Source organism: Sinocyclocheilus anshuiensis, unplaced genomic scaffold, assembly GCF_001515605.1.
Source record: "Sinocyclocheilus anshuiensis isolate Anshui unplaced genomic scaffold, SAMN03320099.WGS_v1.1 scaffold1543, whole genome shotgun sequence".
In the NCBI taxonomy this organism is placed as follows: Eukaryota; Metazoa; Chordata; class Actinopteri; order Cypriniformes; family Cyprinidae; genus Sinocyclocheilus; species Sinocyclocheilus anshuiensis.
In genome coordinates, this window is record NW_015551074.1 from 171,286 (window position 1) to 187,217 (window position 15,932).

The following is a 15,932-nucleotide window of genomic DNA, read 5'->3' on the forward strand; positions in this document are numbered from 1 at the left end:
AGGCCGGTTTAATCCCGTGTGACCCAGAGGGCGTAATCAGATTTTACCTGTACAAACAAATCCTGCTTTGTGATTATGACTCAAATTTATATCCAATGGCCAATCATAACTGTGTTACAGAGTTTTTGAAATTAATTACAGGGAGATCCAGGGAGATATTTTGGCATGAGAATCACACGACATTTTCATGTTTGTTTATTAAATTATTCAATATAATTTTTACATGATTAAATATTATATATTTATTCTATCTAATTATTTTTCTAATAAAATTCTCTTTTAAAACAAGCACATAGGCCTACTCATCAAATAAACAAAGATCCCCCATAGGCACAGAGAGATCTTAAATATCTTATTAAAGCATTAATAACAGAATAACGTGACATTTTTATGTTATTTTTAAAATTATTTAATATAATTCTTATATATTATTTAATAAATATTTAATTGAAGAATTAAAGAATATTATGTGTTAGCTATACAGTGTTTCTTATACATTCTTTTTATCTCGGCATAAAAATATATGAAACAATAACCATGTTAATGTCTTCTCTACTCTTTTTGTTTTCAGTCCTGTGTGCATTGAAATAGGGACCGCCCACCTGCTCTCAAGTCCCCGCCCCTTTCCATTGAGAATTTCAGATCTGCGCTCTGATTGGCTGTTTTGAACCGCGAATCCCTCTCAACTGAACATTCCAAGACGCGTGGATGAGAAGCAGCTCCAGCTCCAGCTGATGCTGGGACCGGCGTACACGCCCCTGCAGCCGCGGAGCGAAACCTGAATGAAGACGACTAGTTACTGACACACACCTAGACACACACATTCAACGCTGGTGAGTTTATTCATGTTGTTTTTTTTTCAATTCCAGACTCTCGAAACCAGACGGGAGTGAGTGAGCGAGAGAGAGAGAGAGGGCTTTGTTTATATGATGTTTATGTGCTTGTTTAAAAAGAGAATACGGGAATAAAATGTCAACAAACCTGTCTTAAGTGATAAAAGCCGGTCTCTGTTGTTTATTTTTGGCATTTTCACTGAAAGATGAGAGCTGTAAGGAAGTTGCATGACTTTTCCATGGAAATGCGTGATGAATCACCATGCATTTAAAATACTGTATCAATGCATTCTATCACGGCAGCTTTAAAAATACAACGCACGTATTTGAGATAGTGGATCATATTTTAATGGTTTGAACTAATGTGATCTTAAAATATTGAGCTGTATGTCTCTGAATGAGTCAGTGGTGATTGACAGATACATGTTTCTACAGGAACATTGAGATGTTGCCCAAACATGTTTCATATTCAGCCATGTATCTCATTAAAACTGCTCATTATGACGGTCATCTGAGCTTTAGACTGAATGTTATTGCTTCATCTCTCAGGCTGATGATACACGTGGATGATACTCAAAAAGTTGCCCCGAGTATCATCAGCCTCAGAGATGTGTGCTAAATATACATCCAGCACCAGAGGAGGGGAAAACTGCAGGTGTTTCCTAATGGAAACTACCATAAAGTTTTCAGCATGTCCTTGAGCTCTGTCAGGGAATGCTGTTTATTGCCAAAGACTCTCTTGGTCATGCTGGAGTGCTGTTAACAGATTAAATGTGCCTGTAAACCATTTCAGGAAGCTTAGTTATTCTTTTGTGACATGTTGTTAATAACTTGCAATTATTTAAGTCGAAGCTCCCAAGCAGCTTACAATAAGAAATACTATAGCACAAGTAGTGAAAAATCGATAAATCAACCGATATTTGGACATTTTAAAACCATATCAATTAATCTGGGTATCTAGATGTATCAGTTTAATATTGGGTAAAACGTGTCTGTTTCCAGAATTTTGTTGCCATGATTAAACTGTTCTCATATTTAAATGATGTAATGATGTAAAAAGTTTTATCTGCAAACCTGCTTTCAAGATATCAGTGTTGGCATTGGCCATTGAAAACACATCGAACACTAATAACGAAACTGTTGCATGAAAGATTTGTATTTATTTTTTATATGTTCCAAGAGTTGATACATATAACTGCATAGGGGGGGAAATGCACTGATTGTTTACCAATTGTTGCTTCAGGTTTGAGTTTTTTATTTTAAAGTTGCGATGAAACAGAAGTAGCAGCAGATCTTTACTTCCATATTCTGATGACGTCTTCCACCAGAAGGTCCTGTTTTTGATAAAAAATTCTGAAACATATGCACAGATGAATCGTTCACAATAAGCTCTATAACATGCATTTAGAATTTAGTGTGGATTTCATGACATCTTGAATTCTATGATTGTTTGTAAGCCGCCCCAAAAACACCCCATATCCTGCAGCTTTACCGACCATCTGCCTGATACATGGCATCAGGGGGTTCTTGAGCTTGAGAGGAGGGTGAAGGGGGAAATCCTGAAATAAATGAATGTTGGGATTAATTTCCCATGATCTCTGGTGCACATGCTGGCCATTGTTATGAATCTTGGATTACTGTTCGTTTATTAATGATCCAGAGCAGATGATTAGTGGGACGGGGGTGCAGCAGATCCTCTGTGCTTGCTGTTGAATGGTTAATTGTTAGTGTCTTATAACAAGTCATTGCATCACCATGACAAAGGCTTCTGTTTACATTATGCTATGGAGCGTCTCCATTGGTTTTAAGTGCCGGTTTTGCCAGCATTGGTGTCCTGCACAAATAAAGGTTCTTTATTGATGTTGATGGTTCTCTGAAGAACTGATCACTGAAAGGTTCTTTGTGGTACCCAAATTGTTCTTCTGTGGCATCGCTGCGTAAACCCCCTTTTAGAGCTTTTATTTTAAAGAGTGTGAACAGCTCTCGTTTTATGTTTTAGACTTTGTAGATTGGCGTGCAATTCTGGATCTTTTTATTTCCGAAGCATTGCGGTGAGGTCATTGTTATGGTGAGCTGTGTTGATCGCTTTGTTTTGGTGAATTGCAGCTTTGTTTTGTAATTGTAGAAGCATGAGAACATAGTTTTTCCTCTTGTCTTTTCAATAGGGATTATACTTCAAATTGTGTGAAGTGATTTTTCTAAAGCCTGATGTGACTCCTGTCTTGACTGTGTCCCAAAACCTAGGCATTTTCCTCAACTAGACAGCATTTTAAGCATGTTCGTATATTTTTGGGCATTGTGAGTTTATTGCAACTTTTGAATGCTGTCAAGGTAAGGAGCGTACTAGATTTCGAGACACAGCCGGTGTTGGTTAAAGAAATAGTTCACCCAAAAATGAAATGTACTCACCCTCAGGTCATCCAAGATGTAGATGAGTTTGTTTCTCCATCAGATCTGGAGAAATGTAGCATTGCATCAGTGTCTCAGCAATGGATGCTCTGCAGTGAATGGGTGCCGTCAGAATGAGAGTCCAAACAGCTGATAAAAACATCACAATAATCCACAAGTAATCCACACCACTCCAGTCCAGCAGTTAACATCTTGTGAACCGAAAAGATGCGTGTTTGTAAGAAACAAATCCATCTTCCTCAGTGAAAACGTTCATCCCCTGTTGTCTCTCACATCAAAATCTACCCACTTATTTGTTTTGAACTGTTTTGGCTTGTAAACGCTGCTTGATCTGTGCAGATTTCTCTTCTGATTCAGACCAGATTACTTTTTCACTGGAGGAAGTATTATTATGGATTATGGACTTGCATTTTAGCAACGGTTTAAGGTTAAAAACATGATGTATTTGTTTCTTACAAACACGCAGCTTCTGGCTTCACAAGACATTAATTGATGGACTGGAGTTTGGATTACTCGTGGATTATTGTGATGTTTATCAGCTGTTTGGACTCTCATTCTGATGGCACCCATTCACTGCAGAGGATCCATTGGTGAGCAAGTGATGCAATGCTACATTTCTCCAAATCTGTTCCAACAACCAAACAAACTTTGTGTGAGGTGTGCATGGATTTTTTAAAATCGCTGATCCAGAGCTAGTTGCAGGTGTGTAAGAGGGGCTTTACTCTGCTTTACGGGGGATGGGCTTCTGACCCGTGGTTTATCGGACGCCCATCCTCTCCGGGACCATTAATTCTGTTTGTGTGTGTGTTGATGGCTCTGCCTACTAATGAAAGCAACTGACAGGCCAATTAAGATCACAATCAACACCACAAAAGAGCAGGAAGGGGAGGGGCTTTGATTGATGGCCGGCTATATTTGGGACCCATGTGCAAGCCACTGGTGCACATACATGCAAACAAACATGCATGTGCCACGTGTCAGCTCACGTCTAGAGAGAGGAGGAGCAGCAGGCCAACGGGGATGCGTCTGGAAGCGTGATCCTCTTACATGATTATGTGGTGACCTGAGGAGCCATGTGAACACCCCAGCCCTCGCTCCCTTTGTGTCCTCGCATTTAATTAAAGCGACAAATCGACTGTACCTCACGCAGACGTTCATTATAGTGGGATTACTACGTTAGAATGCATTGTGTTCTGTCTGATGTTCTGCCCAGCCTCATTTCTGCTGCAAAAGTCACTGTCTTTATTTCTCTTGTTTTTGTGGGCGTCTTTTATCGGAGTTACTCATGTTTTTATCTGTCTGTGTTTTGGGCAGAAAGTTTAAATAGTTAAAAGAAAAAAAAATAGAACTCTGTGATTTATGCATTATCATGTTGTTTCAAATGGATTTCTTTGTTCCATGGAACATAAAAGGAAGCATTTAATTTTAATTCAAAAAGTGTTTTTTTTTTCCTTCAAAGGGAATGTCATGGTACATAAAAGGGCATTATAAAGCTAATCCAGACTCATGTACTACTAGTATGTAATAGTCATTATTCGTTGTTATTTTTATGATACTTTTTTTGTCCTACTTGAAGTTTGACAGCTATTTGTCACCTTCTATTTTTGAGAATCTGCTAGATGTGATTTTCTTTTTCATAAAGGGAATTATGTAATTTAGGCTGGAACTTTAATTAGTCATGTCTTAAAGGGATTTTTACTCATGCATCATAAATCTAGTCCATATTTAAATTCTTCTGAAAATAGCACATCAATTTTGAGTCATTATTTACTCATACTTTTTTTTTGTCCCTTTGAAGCTTGACAACTATTTGTCATCATCTACTTTTGAGATTCTGCTAAATATCTCCTTGTCTGAAAAAGATAATTGCATGTTTTGGAACAACATGATGAGGGTGAGTAAATGATGACAGTGTTTTAATTTCAGAACAAACAGCCTTTCTCCATTAAAGAGACGAGGTAGATTTTAGAGGCACACTCTGTTGTAAATAAACCCAGAGCGGTTGGACGCGTCTCTTGGCCAGCGTGTCCGTTAGTGACGGACTCTTTCCACCAGCCGTTATTTTCTGACAGAGGAATGTGGCCCTTGAGACCCGGAGCCACACTGCCACCCGCTTCATAACCCGCAGACATCAATTCTGGGTTTGTGTGTCCTCCGCTGTTCTCCTCCGCTTGACATTTTGTGGGCTTGAAGTGCACTTGATTTGAGCTCTCATGCTGTTCCTCCAGTAATTAACTTGTTCTCTCGCTCTCTGTGGTTTTTTGTGTCTGGGTGAAGAGTGAAAGCGATTGTTTATTCTCTTGGAGACCTTCAAAAAATTTCCAGATTCTTTTGTGTGCTGTCATGGAGGAGTTTGTTGGGAAGGACTGAGCGCAAGCGAACGAACCTTGGACTCCGTGTGTGTGTGTGTGTGTGTGTGTGTGTGTGTGTTTGTGAGAGCGAACGAGGGGGTTGTAACAATAGGACCATTGTAAATGCTTGGCTGGGGGTTTGCTGAGTGGCTTCATTAGTCAATCTGTGTTTCCCTTTCTCTCTCGCGCGCTCGTATCCTCTGTCAGTGAGTCGCTGCAGGAGTGTGTGTTGTGATTTACTGCGTTGGGGTGTTCAGGTGGATTGTCTGCTGGCAGCTGGACTGGATTCGTCTGTGTGTGCGTGTGCTCCTCGGGTGAGCGTCTCGCTGAGAAGATGATGCAGATTTAGGATTCACATGAGTGTGTCACTGACAGCATGTGTGTGTGGCTGTTATTGTGTGAGTGTTAAGTGTGTGAGTGTGTGTTTAGGGACAGGAGACATTTGCTTTGTTTCCTCAGCTGTGCTTAATGTTGACTGAACTGTCTTAATCCTGCAGTCTCTTTATGTCTATCTCTCTGGTATTTGGTCACAGTGATTTAGGTCTTTTCTTCATTCTTTATTTGAAACTTTTTCATTATAAAAAATTGGCAATGAGCTGCAGGCGATGATTATCCATCCTGCGATGGGACAGCAAGGTTTAAGTGGAGTAAACTGACATGAACAGTGTGTGTTTGTGTTTACAGGAAATAACTGGCGTGTCTGAGCTGATGTGTGTCTGTTTTTATCAGACTCCTTTAAAGTTTTTTTATCTGTCTCTCTTTCAGAATGTGGACGTGAATCTCTCTTGTAACTAATGATGGCAGTTCAGGCTGGTTTGCAGGTATGCGACTTTATGATTTTATGTGCTTTTTATTTATGTGCTTTTTCCAATTAGAGTAGCTCTCGAACCTGCATCCTCGAGAACAGCTTTTTTAATCACAGTTATGATAGTTTGAATATGGTTTTCGAGGAAAATGATGTTGGTGATTGTTGTTGGTCAAGATCTGAGCTAGAGAAGAGTTTCATGTTCAGATGGGTGGATGACATAAAGTCAAACAATGATGGCATTTTCCTTTGGTGTGACCTACTATATCCATATAAAGTCTGGAAGATGGATAAGATGAGAATTATTACATGTTATGGCAGATATCATTCTATACTTTTTTTTTTGTTTTTTTTGTCAAAATAAAACAATTAAAAACTTGATTTTAAATGCTACATCACAAACATTATGTACAGTATTAAAAATGTATTCATTTGGATTGGAATGGATTATCACTGTTATTAAATCTATATTTATAAGATTAACTTTAAGTGAGTGTTAGGTGACAAAGCTAATCTAAATGTACACATTTGCATTAAATGCATGCACAATTATATATCTTATACTGACTGATACCAATAAATTAATTCTCTTATATAAACTGATAACTAATGTAACAAAAATAGTGCATCTCTAACTTCCTTATACATTTAAGCTATTATATGTTGAAAAGAACTACTCTGATACACCTGCTCTTTTCTTAAACAGGACACCTGACTCCATATGGCTTCAGGGCGATGGTTCCCGCCATTTGTGTTCTAAATTGCTTCGAATTTGAAGTTTGAATGTGAACATTCCAATTAGATCATCACAGACGTGAGTTGTTGGTTTCACACCATCCTGTCTGGATCAGAAGTGATTTGTAGTTCAGCATGTGTCCATCTGTAAAATCAGATGTCATGTGTGAACTGACTACATTATGTAATGCCATTGAAACATTTGTGTGTGCGTGTGATTGATTGAACACACCAGAATGTTTGCATTGAATTAACAACCATAAGTGAGAAATAGAGCGCTCCACAAGCAAACACTGGCAATACATTTCAAGTTTAACCGAGTAGAGTTGACTGTAATCTGCTATGGAATGGTAATCTTGGATGTCTTATATAATAGGAATAAAACACCCCCACATGGAAACGCTTTCCTGTTTAATTAGTCAGGCTTTGTGTGCAAGCAGAAGAAGTGCTCTATATGTGTGTTAGAAGGAGCCTGAAGCTCTCGCTCTCGGTTTCTCATGGGAGTTTGGTGCATGTGTGGGAACAGCAGGGTTCATATGTGCAGAAAGGGTTATGGGATTCCTCTCTGAGTGGCCTGCTTGTGTGTGATTTTTAAAATAGTGCTTTTGTTTTTCAGTCCTTCCCAGCACAGCAGTGTGATTTAGGCTCGTGCAGAGTAATGGTGAATGTTTCTATGGTTGTGTTGTTTGCGTGTTTCAAACAGATGTTCTGCCTCAGTCTCAGTCAAGTCACATTTATTTCTATAGCGCTTTATACAATACAGATTGTTTCAAAGCAGCTTTGAAGTAATAAACAGAAAAGAATCCGTGATCAACTTCTTCAAATATGAGACCGATTAAAATTCGGCTTTAAAACAGCTCTAAAAGACAATAGTGTCTATTCAGCTCAAGTCAGTTCAGTCAGTGTTGATTCAGTTCACCTCAATAACAGTGTTTGTTGCAAAATCCATCTATTATGAAATGAAATTAATTCAGCTATAAAGCAGCTCCGCAGCTGAAAATGTTCACAGTTTTGAACAAACATTCTTTCAGTTACATTAATACGTTAATTCAAAGTTATCTGGTCTTTAATAATGTTCTCAAAATGTTAGCGCAAAAAAATTATTTATACATAGTTCATGGAACGTTTCATTTCTTCGTGTAACATTTTTGAAATGTTACTACTTGTTTCAGAACTTTCAGAGAACATTCAAAAGTAACATTCATATAAAGTTTGCAAAATGCAATGTTCCCTTAACGTTCGCGTTCCCCTCAAAAAATGTTTTTGGCCTGTTTTTTGTTAAATGTTTCATTTTAAATGTTTGGAGAAAATGTTAGCAAAACATTGTTAGAACATTGTCATTATATCGATTCAGGTCAATTCGGTGCAGTCAAATCACTAATATTACGGAATATTAAGTGTCTATCACTAGTAGTATTACTCATACTCACGGTTAGGGGTTTGTTTGAATACTTAACCCCAAGTTTTTAACTTCAGCATGTTTGTGTGAAGCTTGTGAGAGGTTTTACCACAAGTTCTCTTATGGGAGTGTTGTTTAATCTAAATGTTATTACTCCTCTGCTTGTGTAAGTTGTCATTTGTTTGATTTGTCGTGTTTGTTAGAGCTTGAGCGTTTGCAAACTGTCCTGATTTCAGCAGGGTAGGAGTTTCCAGAGAGAGAGCATGGAATCTGTGTGAGGGGTCATTGTGTGTGCTTCTCTGTGTGCACATGTTAAGCTGTCTGGTTTTCCTCTTTCTCTCTCTCAGGCTTGGTTCGGCGAGAAGTTTGATGTCCCGTTACAGAGTCCTCGCGGCCTGCTCTCTCCCCGGCCCGGCCCGGGTCTGGCTGATGTGTTCCATTATGACCAGTGGTTGGCTGTGCGACACGAAGCCACGCTGGTACCTATGCAGGAGTATCTGGCCATCTGGCTGAGTGGCATGCTGGGTAAACCTGCTCATGCAAAACAAGATGTCTATGACTCACTATCAGCGCACGAAAGTGAAAAATTACTGCCATTATAAGTCTAAATGCCATTTCCTTTCGTCGGTCAAATAACTGAAACCCAAAGCCTCATATATCAAGCAAAGAAGTGTGGGAAACGACGTTCGCTCTCGTATAACGGTGATATACGACCCCCGAAACAAGAACTCAATCTCTCAGTCTTTGTAGAATAATGGAGGGTGTTGCCTTTACCTGTCTGTCCACATGCTGAGCATGTTCACCCGGGTCAAAAGAACGTTCACCCATAAACCTATTGCTCTGTTTGTTGCCTTTTTTTTTTTTTTTAGTTTAAGTCCTTGTAATCCTATAGTCCTCTTTCAGATAATACACTGAATACGTTGTGGAATTTGAACAAAATACTAAAATGTGACTGTTTTGTGCTGTCAACCTCGTTCATTTTCCACTGACGGTGCTGGTGATTGTAGCATCATAAGTGTGAATTTTATGTGTTATTCGTAGTTTTTGGTCACGTGACCGGCGCAGAGACCTGGAGGGCAAAACGGCCATAGAATTGCAGCACAGGCCTGTCAAGTTTACTGTACATGTATGCATTTGGCAGATGCTTTTATCCAAAGTGATTTACAAAAGAGGAACACAGCAATTCGTCAAAGGGAAAACAATATTCATAATATACAATGCCCGGTTTATTAGACAACTAGATTAAAGGAACACTCCACTATTTTTGAAAATAGGCTCATTTTCCAACTCCCCTAGAGTTAAACAGTTGAATTTTACCGTTTTCGAATCCATTCCGCCGATCTCCGGGTCTGGCGGTAGCACTTTTAGCTTAGCTTAGGATAGATCATTGAATCTGATTAGACCGTTAGCATCTCGCTCAAAAATTACCAAAGAGTTTCTATATTTTTCCTATTTAAAGGAACACTCCACTATTTTTGAACATAGACTCATTTTCCAACTCCCCTAGAGTTAAACAGTTGAGTTAAATGGCAAAACTCAACTGTTTAACTCTAGGGGAGTTGGAAAATGAAAAAATAGTGGAGTGTTCCTTTTAAGGCAAGATTAGGCAAGCTAGAAAAGAGGAGAATAGAGAGAGTGAAGGTTTTGGAAAGTGACTTTTTTTGCCTCATTGTGAAGGTTCCATCTTGTACTTAAAGGTGCTGTATATAATGTTTTGACTGTACTAAAGCATAAAAATACCATATGTTTGCAGATATTAAGGCAACATGCCAAGTTCACATACTTGTTTCTCCTAAAAAACAATGCTTCAGCCAGTTATTCTACTTTAAAATGTGTGTTCCATGTCGGAATGCCTGTTTTTGTGTTGGTCTGTGTGATTCCGCCCACTGCCAGTTTTACCCAATAGGATTTTGAAACCCCGGGTTGCCAGTTGGTGGAAAACACAGCGTGTTGCAGCCAAACCAGCAAACCAACTGGGTCAGAGATTGAAGATTCTACCTGACCTGATAAAGCCTCGACATCCATCTAAAAAGGTCTATGACCTGAGAAATAGGAAGGTTGTTCCTGTTGTGTCTTCTCAATCTGGCAACCCGTGTGAGCGTGGAGTCAGTCAGTCCACTAGTTGACAATATTACTTACTGCACCTTTAACGTGTAATTATATAGTGGTATTAAAATATCACATTCAGTATACATTTTTTTGATGATGCATACTATATACAAGCAGATGAGCCTAGAATATGAATGCAAATATAAGCATTTTCCCGTAGAAAACCATTATAAAGAACCTGCTTAACGTGAAACTTTGCGCAATGCGCTCACATTCTGGGCCCATCTGCTTGCCTGTATGCTTTATTAATATAGTGTATACTGAATTTGGTCCATCTTAATGTATTAAGCCACATTTGTTTGTAATGGTTTTCTATGGGAAAATGCTTGGCGTACAAGTGAGCATGTTGCGTAACTTGTTTTCATATTCTGGGTGCATCTGCTTAACTGTATATAGTGTGCATCATCAGTAAGGTATATACTGAATCTGGCCTTTTAATATCACTGTTTTAGTATGTTAATACTTGGCAGGAAAGCCTTGTTTTGCCCTCTATGTGAAAAATATGAATATATTGAACTTCTAATCATCAAAGCCAGTTTGTGATGGCATAATGATGCTGAATTCAGTTAAAGGTTATTTAGTAACATGTAAGTCAGTTACATAGTTGTTGGAAACATGGAGATATTTGTGTTTTTGCAGGCGAGCAGGTGACAGCCGAACGCTTCATGGAGGAGCTGGACAACGGTGTCAAACTGTGTTGCCTGGTTGGAATTCTGCAGAGTAAAATCCCACAGGACTCGGAAACAAAGGTGCGTAAGGAACGTGTGATGTGGTGACGCAGCTCGCATAACCGCAGGACTGTTAGCGTGTAATTCCCATCTCTGTTTTGTTAACAGCTGCCCTTAAAGAAAATCCAGTTCAAGAAAAACGCCTCCCCTGGATCGTTTTTCGCCCGCGACAACACAGCGAATTTTCTGTCCTGGTGTCGTCACATAGGAGTGGACGAGACCTATCTGTTTGAGTCTGAGGGTTTGGGTAAGAGAACTTTTGACCATGTGTCCTTAACCAGGTGCAACTTATAATTAAAGGGATAGTTCACCCAAAAATTACAATTCTGTCATTAATTACTCACTCAGAGTGCTGGGCGGTATGAGCAAAAATTTATATCACGGTATTTTTCAAAATTATACCGGTTTCACTGTACATGACGGTATTTTTTTTTCATGCATGTGTTTAAGCGACATTAAAAAATTCATATCATAACAAAAATAAACATTTTCGGTATTTGGTATGAACCGGTATACCACCCAGCATTACTCAATCTCATGTCGTTCCAATCCCGCAAGACCTTTGTTTATCTTCGGAACACAAATTAAGATATTTCTGATGAAATCCGAGAGCTTTCTGACCCTCCATAGACAGCAACACTACTGACACGTTCCCGCATCGCTGTCATTCACAAGAGTACCACGACGCATGTGTGCATTCCTCTGTTTGTAAACAAGGTGCAGCACATGCATGTTCTACAAATTGAGTGAAGTCGTTATTTTTGTTTTTGTGCACAAAAAGTGTTCTCGTAGCTTCATAACATTACGGCTGAACCACTGATGTCACATGGACTATTTTAATGATGTACTTGCTAAGTTTCTGGGCCTGGGAACGTGTCAGTTGCATTGCTGTCTCTACAGGGTCAGAAAGCTCTCGGATTTCACCAAAAATATCTTAATTTGTGTTCCCAAGATCAACGAAGGTCTTACAGGTAATTTTCATTTTGGGCGAACTATCCCTTTAAGACTCTGCAGTGGTTAACAGTTAAGTTATTGACTATTCAGCCATGAGCAGAACTTACATTGTTGCAACAAAACTTAATGAAGTGATTTCTGCAATACAGAAATCACGGAACAGAAGAATCCGTTCATAAAAATGTAATTTTGGATGAATAAATCAAAACTGTCATCAAATGCACACAGAAAAACGCCAAAATAAAAGTTTGGTTTAACTTGAAGAAATTGTGACAGACATGTATTATTATTGAATAGTAGAATGTACTTCTCAACTTAATAATAATAATAAGAATATAATTTATTAAAACCTTTTTTATGGAATATCACTCAATGTTATACAATTTTCCATTCATATTTTAATTTCAATAATAAATCTCTGTTGTGCAGCAGTTTGTTATTCAGCTTTGTTTTCACTTTGTTTTTAGTAGCTTTTTTAATTCATTTGATTTACATTTAAAATATGAATTAAAATAATATTTTATGCATTCATTTGTTTTATGGTTTTTGGTAATACATTTTCAAATCATAAAACACAGAATCCAGAAACATTAAAACACACAACAAATAATTTTTTATATTAACAATTCATAGTATTAAGATTTTTATAGTATATTAAATTGTTAAAAATGTATGAATTCACTTGATTAGACATGTTATTAAAATTTAATCAAAGCATTAAAACAGAATCCAAAGAATTAAACCAGAAAACACAGAATTTGTGAAAAAAAAAAAACTGATTTCATGGATCTGCTTGCTATGATTCATGATTATTTTTATACATGGGCGTCGGAACCATTGTATGTGGGTGGGACAAATGAGACCAATGATATTGGACCCACTCACTTTTAGTTAATTCAGCATATTAGGGGTTGCACCGACTAATCTACTAATCGACTAGTCGACTTCAATGCTCTGCCATGACGCTTTAAGCTTGACATCGACTAGTCGCTGGTCCTATAAAGGGCGCAACAGGATAAGAAATCTTTGAAGGACTTCCACATTTACGCTCTGTTTCCAAACAGTTAAAATGACAAATAAATACATACTCTGAAAGCGCTCCACGACATGTGTGAGTGTGATTTATATTACTGGATGCTCGAAATTGAACAGGAGAATGCACGTTTTAAACAGCTTATTGCACAGGTAAATTAATCTCCGTTCTAATCTAATGCGCTGCTGCACTGTAACGCACACACATTACAGACAGTAGCTCGTACATCACGCACACATCGCGTGCGCACAGAATCATTCAGCGCGGAAATGTATTGTCAATACTGTTCAGTGATTTCATAATAAAATAGCTTAGAAACCGAAAAGTTCAAGCATATATTAATCCCACAGCTTCACTACTAGTAGAGAGATGCTGCCAGGTAGAATTAATTCAGACACGCAATCGCTGCCACATCTGTATCTGATTTAGAACGAGCAGAAATCTGTGAGAAATATAACGACCCATAAGACAAAAGAACTGATAAAAATTAGCTGTTATAGGAGCAATAGCCATGTGTCATATGCCATAGCTGTGCACAAGCTGTTTATCACAGCTCCAGACTTATTTGTTCATTAAAGACATCATCAGCGACTAGTCGACTTCGACTCGACTTTCATCACGTAAAAGTTTACTTTAAAAAATCAGAAGTTGTTCAACCCCTAGCGCATATGTCTGTTCACTTTTCAGAGCGCCGTCAGTCAAATCCATTCCACTTGAGGAATGCCCTAATAAATTAAACTCCATTCTGCGTTTTAGCTACAGCCTTGACTTCCACGCTGCTGCTTCCTTAAATCCATTCCACTTGGTTCATTCAGAGTCCATATAAATTAAACTCCATTCCGTGTTTTCACTACTCGCGCCTGCTGCACTCCCTCAACACAGCAAGGTAAACAATTATTAGCATCTCTGCTGCTCAGGTGGGTCTGGCTGTGTGCTCACATACTGTCACTAAACAAGCTGTTATTTAAGTGAATGTTCATCATTTGTTCGCCTGTTGCTTTTAAAGACATCATATAGTCTTTGTTGCAGCATTGAATTACAGTTACACTATGTTGGACCCACCCACATTTTTTGTTGCTTCCGACGCCCATGTTTTTATATCAATATTAAAACAAGAATTAGACTGAAGTGTTGAGGGGTTTTGAGCAGCTCTCCAGAATTTCCAAACCCAAACGCATGTCAGTGGTGCATGTGGCTAAAACAGAGACTTTGGTGAAGGTTTTTTCTTTTTTGCCAAGTCTTTGCATTAAAAATTTGACCTCTTTGCATTAAAAAAAGAGTAACAACATTTACTACTAAGTTGAAGGGTCAATAAATTATCTTTTTGTAAATTTAAGCCCTTAAGAAGCAGGGCTATTATTAACTAAAACTATTAAAAACATTTTCGTTAACTGAAATAATGTTGACATAAAATTATAATTATTAGATGTAAAGCTTTAAATAAATTCAGTTTATTTGAAGTTTAAGATAAAACACCAAAATGATTAACTGTCAATACATAAAAACTAAAAATGAAATAAAAATAATAAAGCAATGAGCCCCAAGAAGCCGTGGTTTACAGTGAATTTATAACAGCTAAGGGGCGTTGTTAGGTACGACGTGAAGCGAAATGCCTAAAACCCCCTTAGCTGTTATAAATTCACTGTAAACCATGGCTTCACGGGGCTTATTGCTTTTATAAAACGGTTATTCCATATGCGTAGTAAGGTTTCACAAAATAAAACAGAGCAAATAAAGTGTAATGATATAAATAAAGACAGTATTCTTCCACCAAAAAATTTAGTTCCTCAGAACTACCGAGCAACACACAAACGTAAACAAAGGTGTATGTTTGTAGAGTAATTTACAACAGCTTCGAACGTGGCTCAGCCAATCAGAATCAAGGACCGGAACTATCCATTTTATAAAAAGATTTTTATAAATTAAATACAAAAAACAAGCTAATAAAATTAACAAAAGCACATAATCTCCTCTGTAAAAACCTTTAATTCTAATACGTCAGCAAACAAGAATTTTAGCAGATTTCTAATTAAATATTACCTCATTTGCATATTTAAATGTAACAGTTTTGTGTTTCAATGTACTATGATTGATTAAATGTATAGTGATATCTATTAGTTAAAACCTTACCCTATTCACTTATGTCTTCTGTAGCCTTAAAGTCCCCATGAAATCAAAATTAAAGTTAGTATCAATATGTTAGTCTTAAGGATATATATATGGCAGTGTGCTCCAAAACAGTGACAAAATTCGCATTTAGAAGATATAAGCATTCAAAGCTTGCAGTTCCTCACTTCATGTCACATCGTACTTCAGCTTCTCATCAAACTTTCTGTCCAATCAAATGCTCTCTAGAATCCGAAGCCCCGCCCCCTACACTATAAAATACTATAAAGCCACGGCTGAAATCGGTCACTTGTCCACAGAATTAGTATTTTCTGTGCAGTGAATGGCACGTAGTGCACTATATAGGGGACAGGGAACGATTCAAACAGTGTAAATATGCTTTCCATTGAGGAAAAAAATAAGTCTGGTTTGGCGCTGTGTCACGCTAACCACCGCACCGCACACACACT

At 38.0% G+C, this 15,932-nt stretch overlaps 1 protein-coding gene across 5 annotated transcripts in view; it reads left to right on the forward strand.

Annotated features, from left to right (window-relative positions):
• The first annotated feature begins 633 nt into the window (after positions 1-633).
• The window catches only part of LOC107662189 (GAS2-like protein 3), a 21,335-nt gene continuing 6,036 nt past the window's right edge, over positions 634-15,932 (forward strand). The window contains exons 1-5 of one of the 5 annotated variants that reach the window (XM_016452111.1): positions 634-833; positions 6,359-6,414; positions 8,880-9,057; positions 11,281-11,390; positions 11,478-11,616. In XM_016452111.1, coding sequence (XP_016307597.1) covers positions 6,388-6,414; positions 8,880-9,057; positions 11,281-11,390; positions 11,478-11,616 — 454 coding nt within the window. In that variant the 5' untranslated portion in view covers positions 634-833; positions 6,359-6,387. Of the gene's footprint in view, positions 834-5,117; positions 5,137-5,263; positions 5,384-5,801; positions 5,908-6,358; positions 6,415-8,879; positions 9,058-11,280; positions 11,391-11,477; positions 11,617-15,932 lie in introns of those variants that run through there. The other 4 variants (XM_016452112.1, XM_016452113.1, XM_016452109.1 and 1 more) reach the window with 4 other exon arrangements.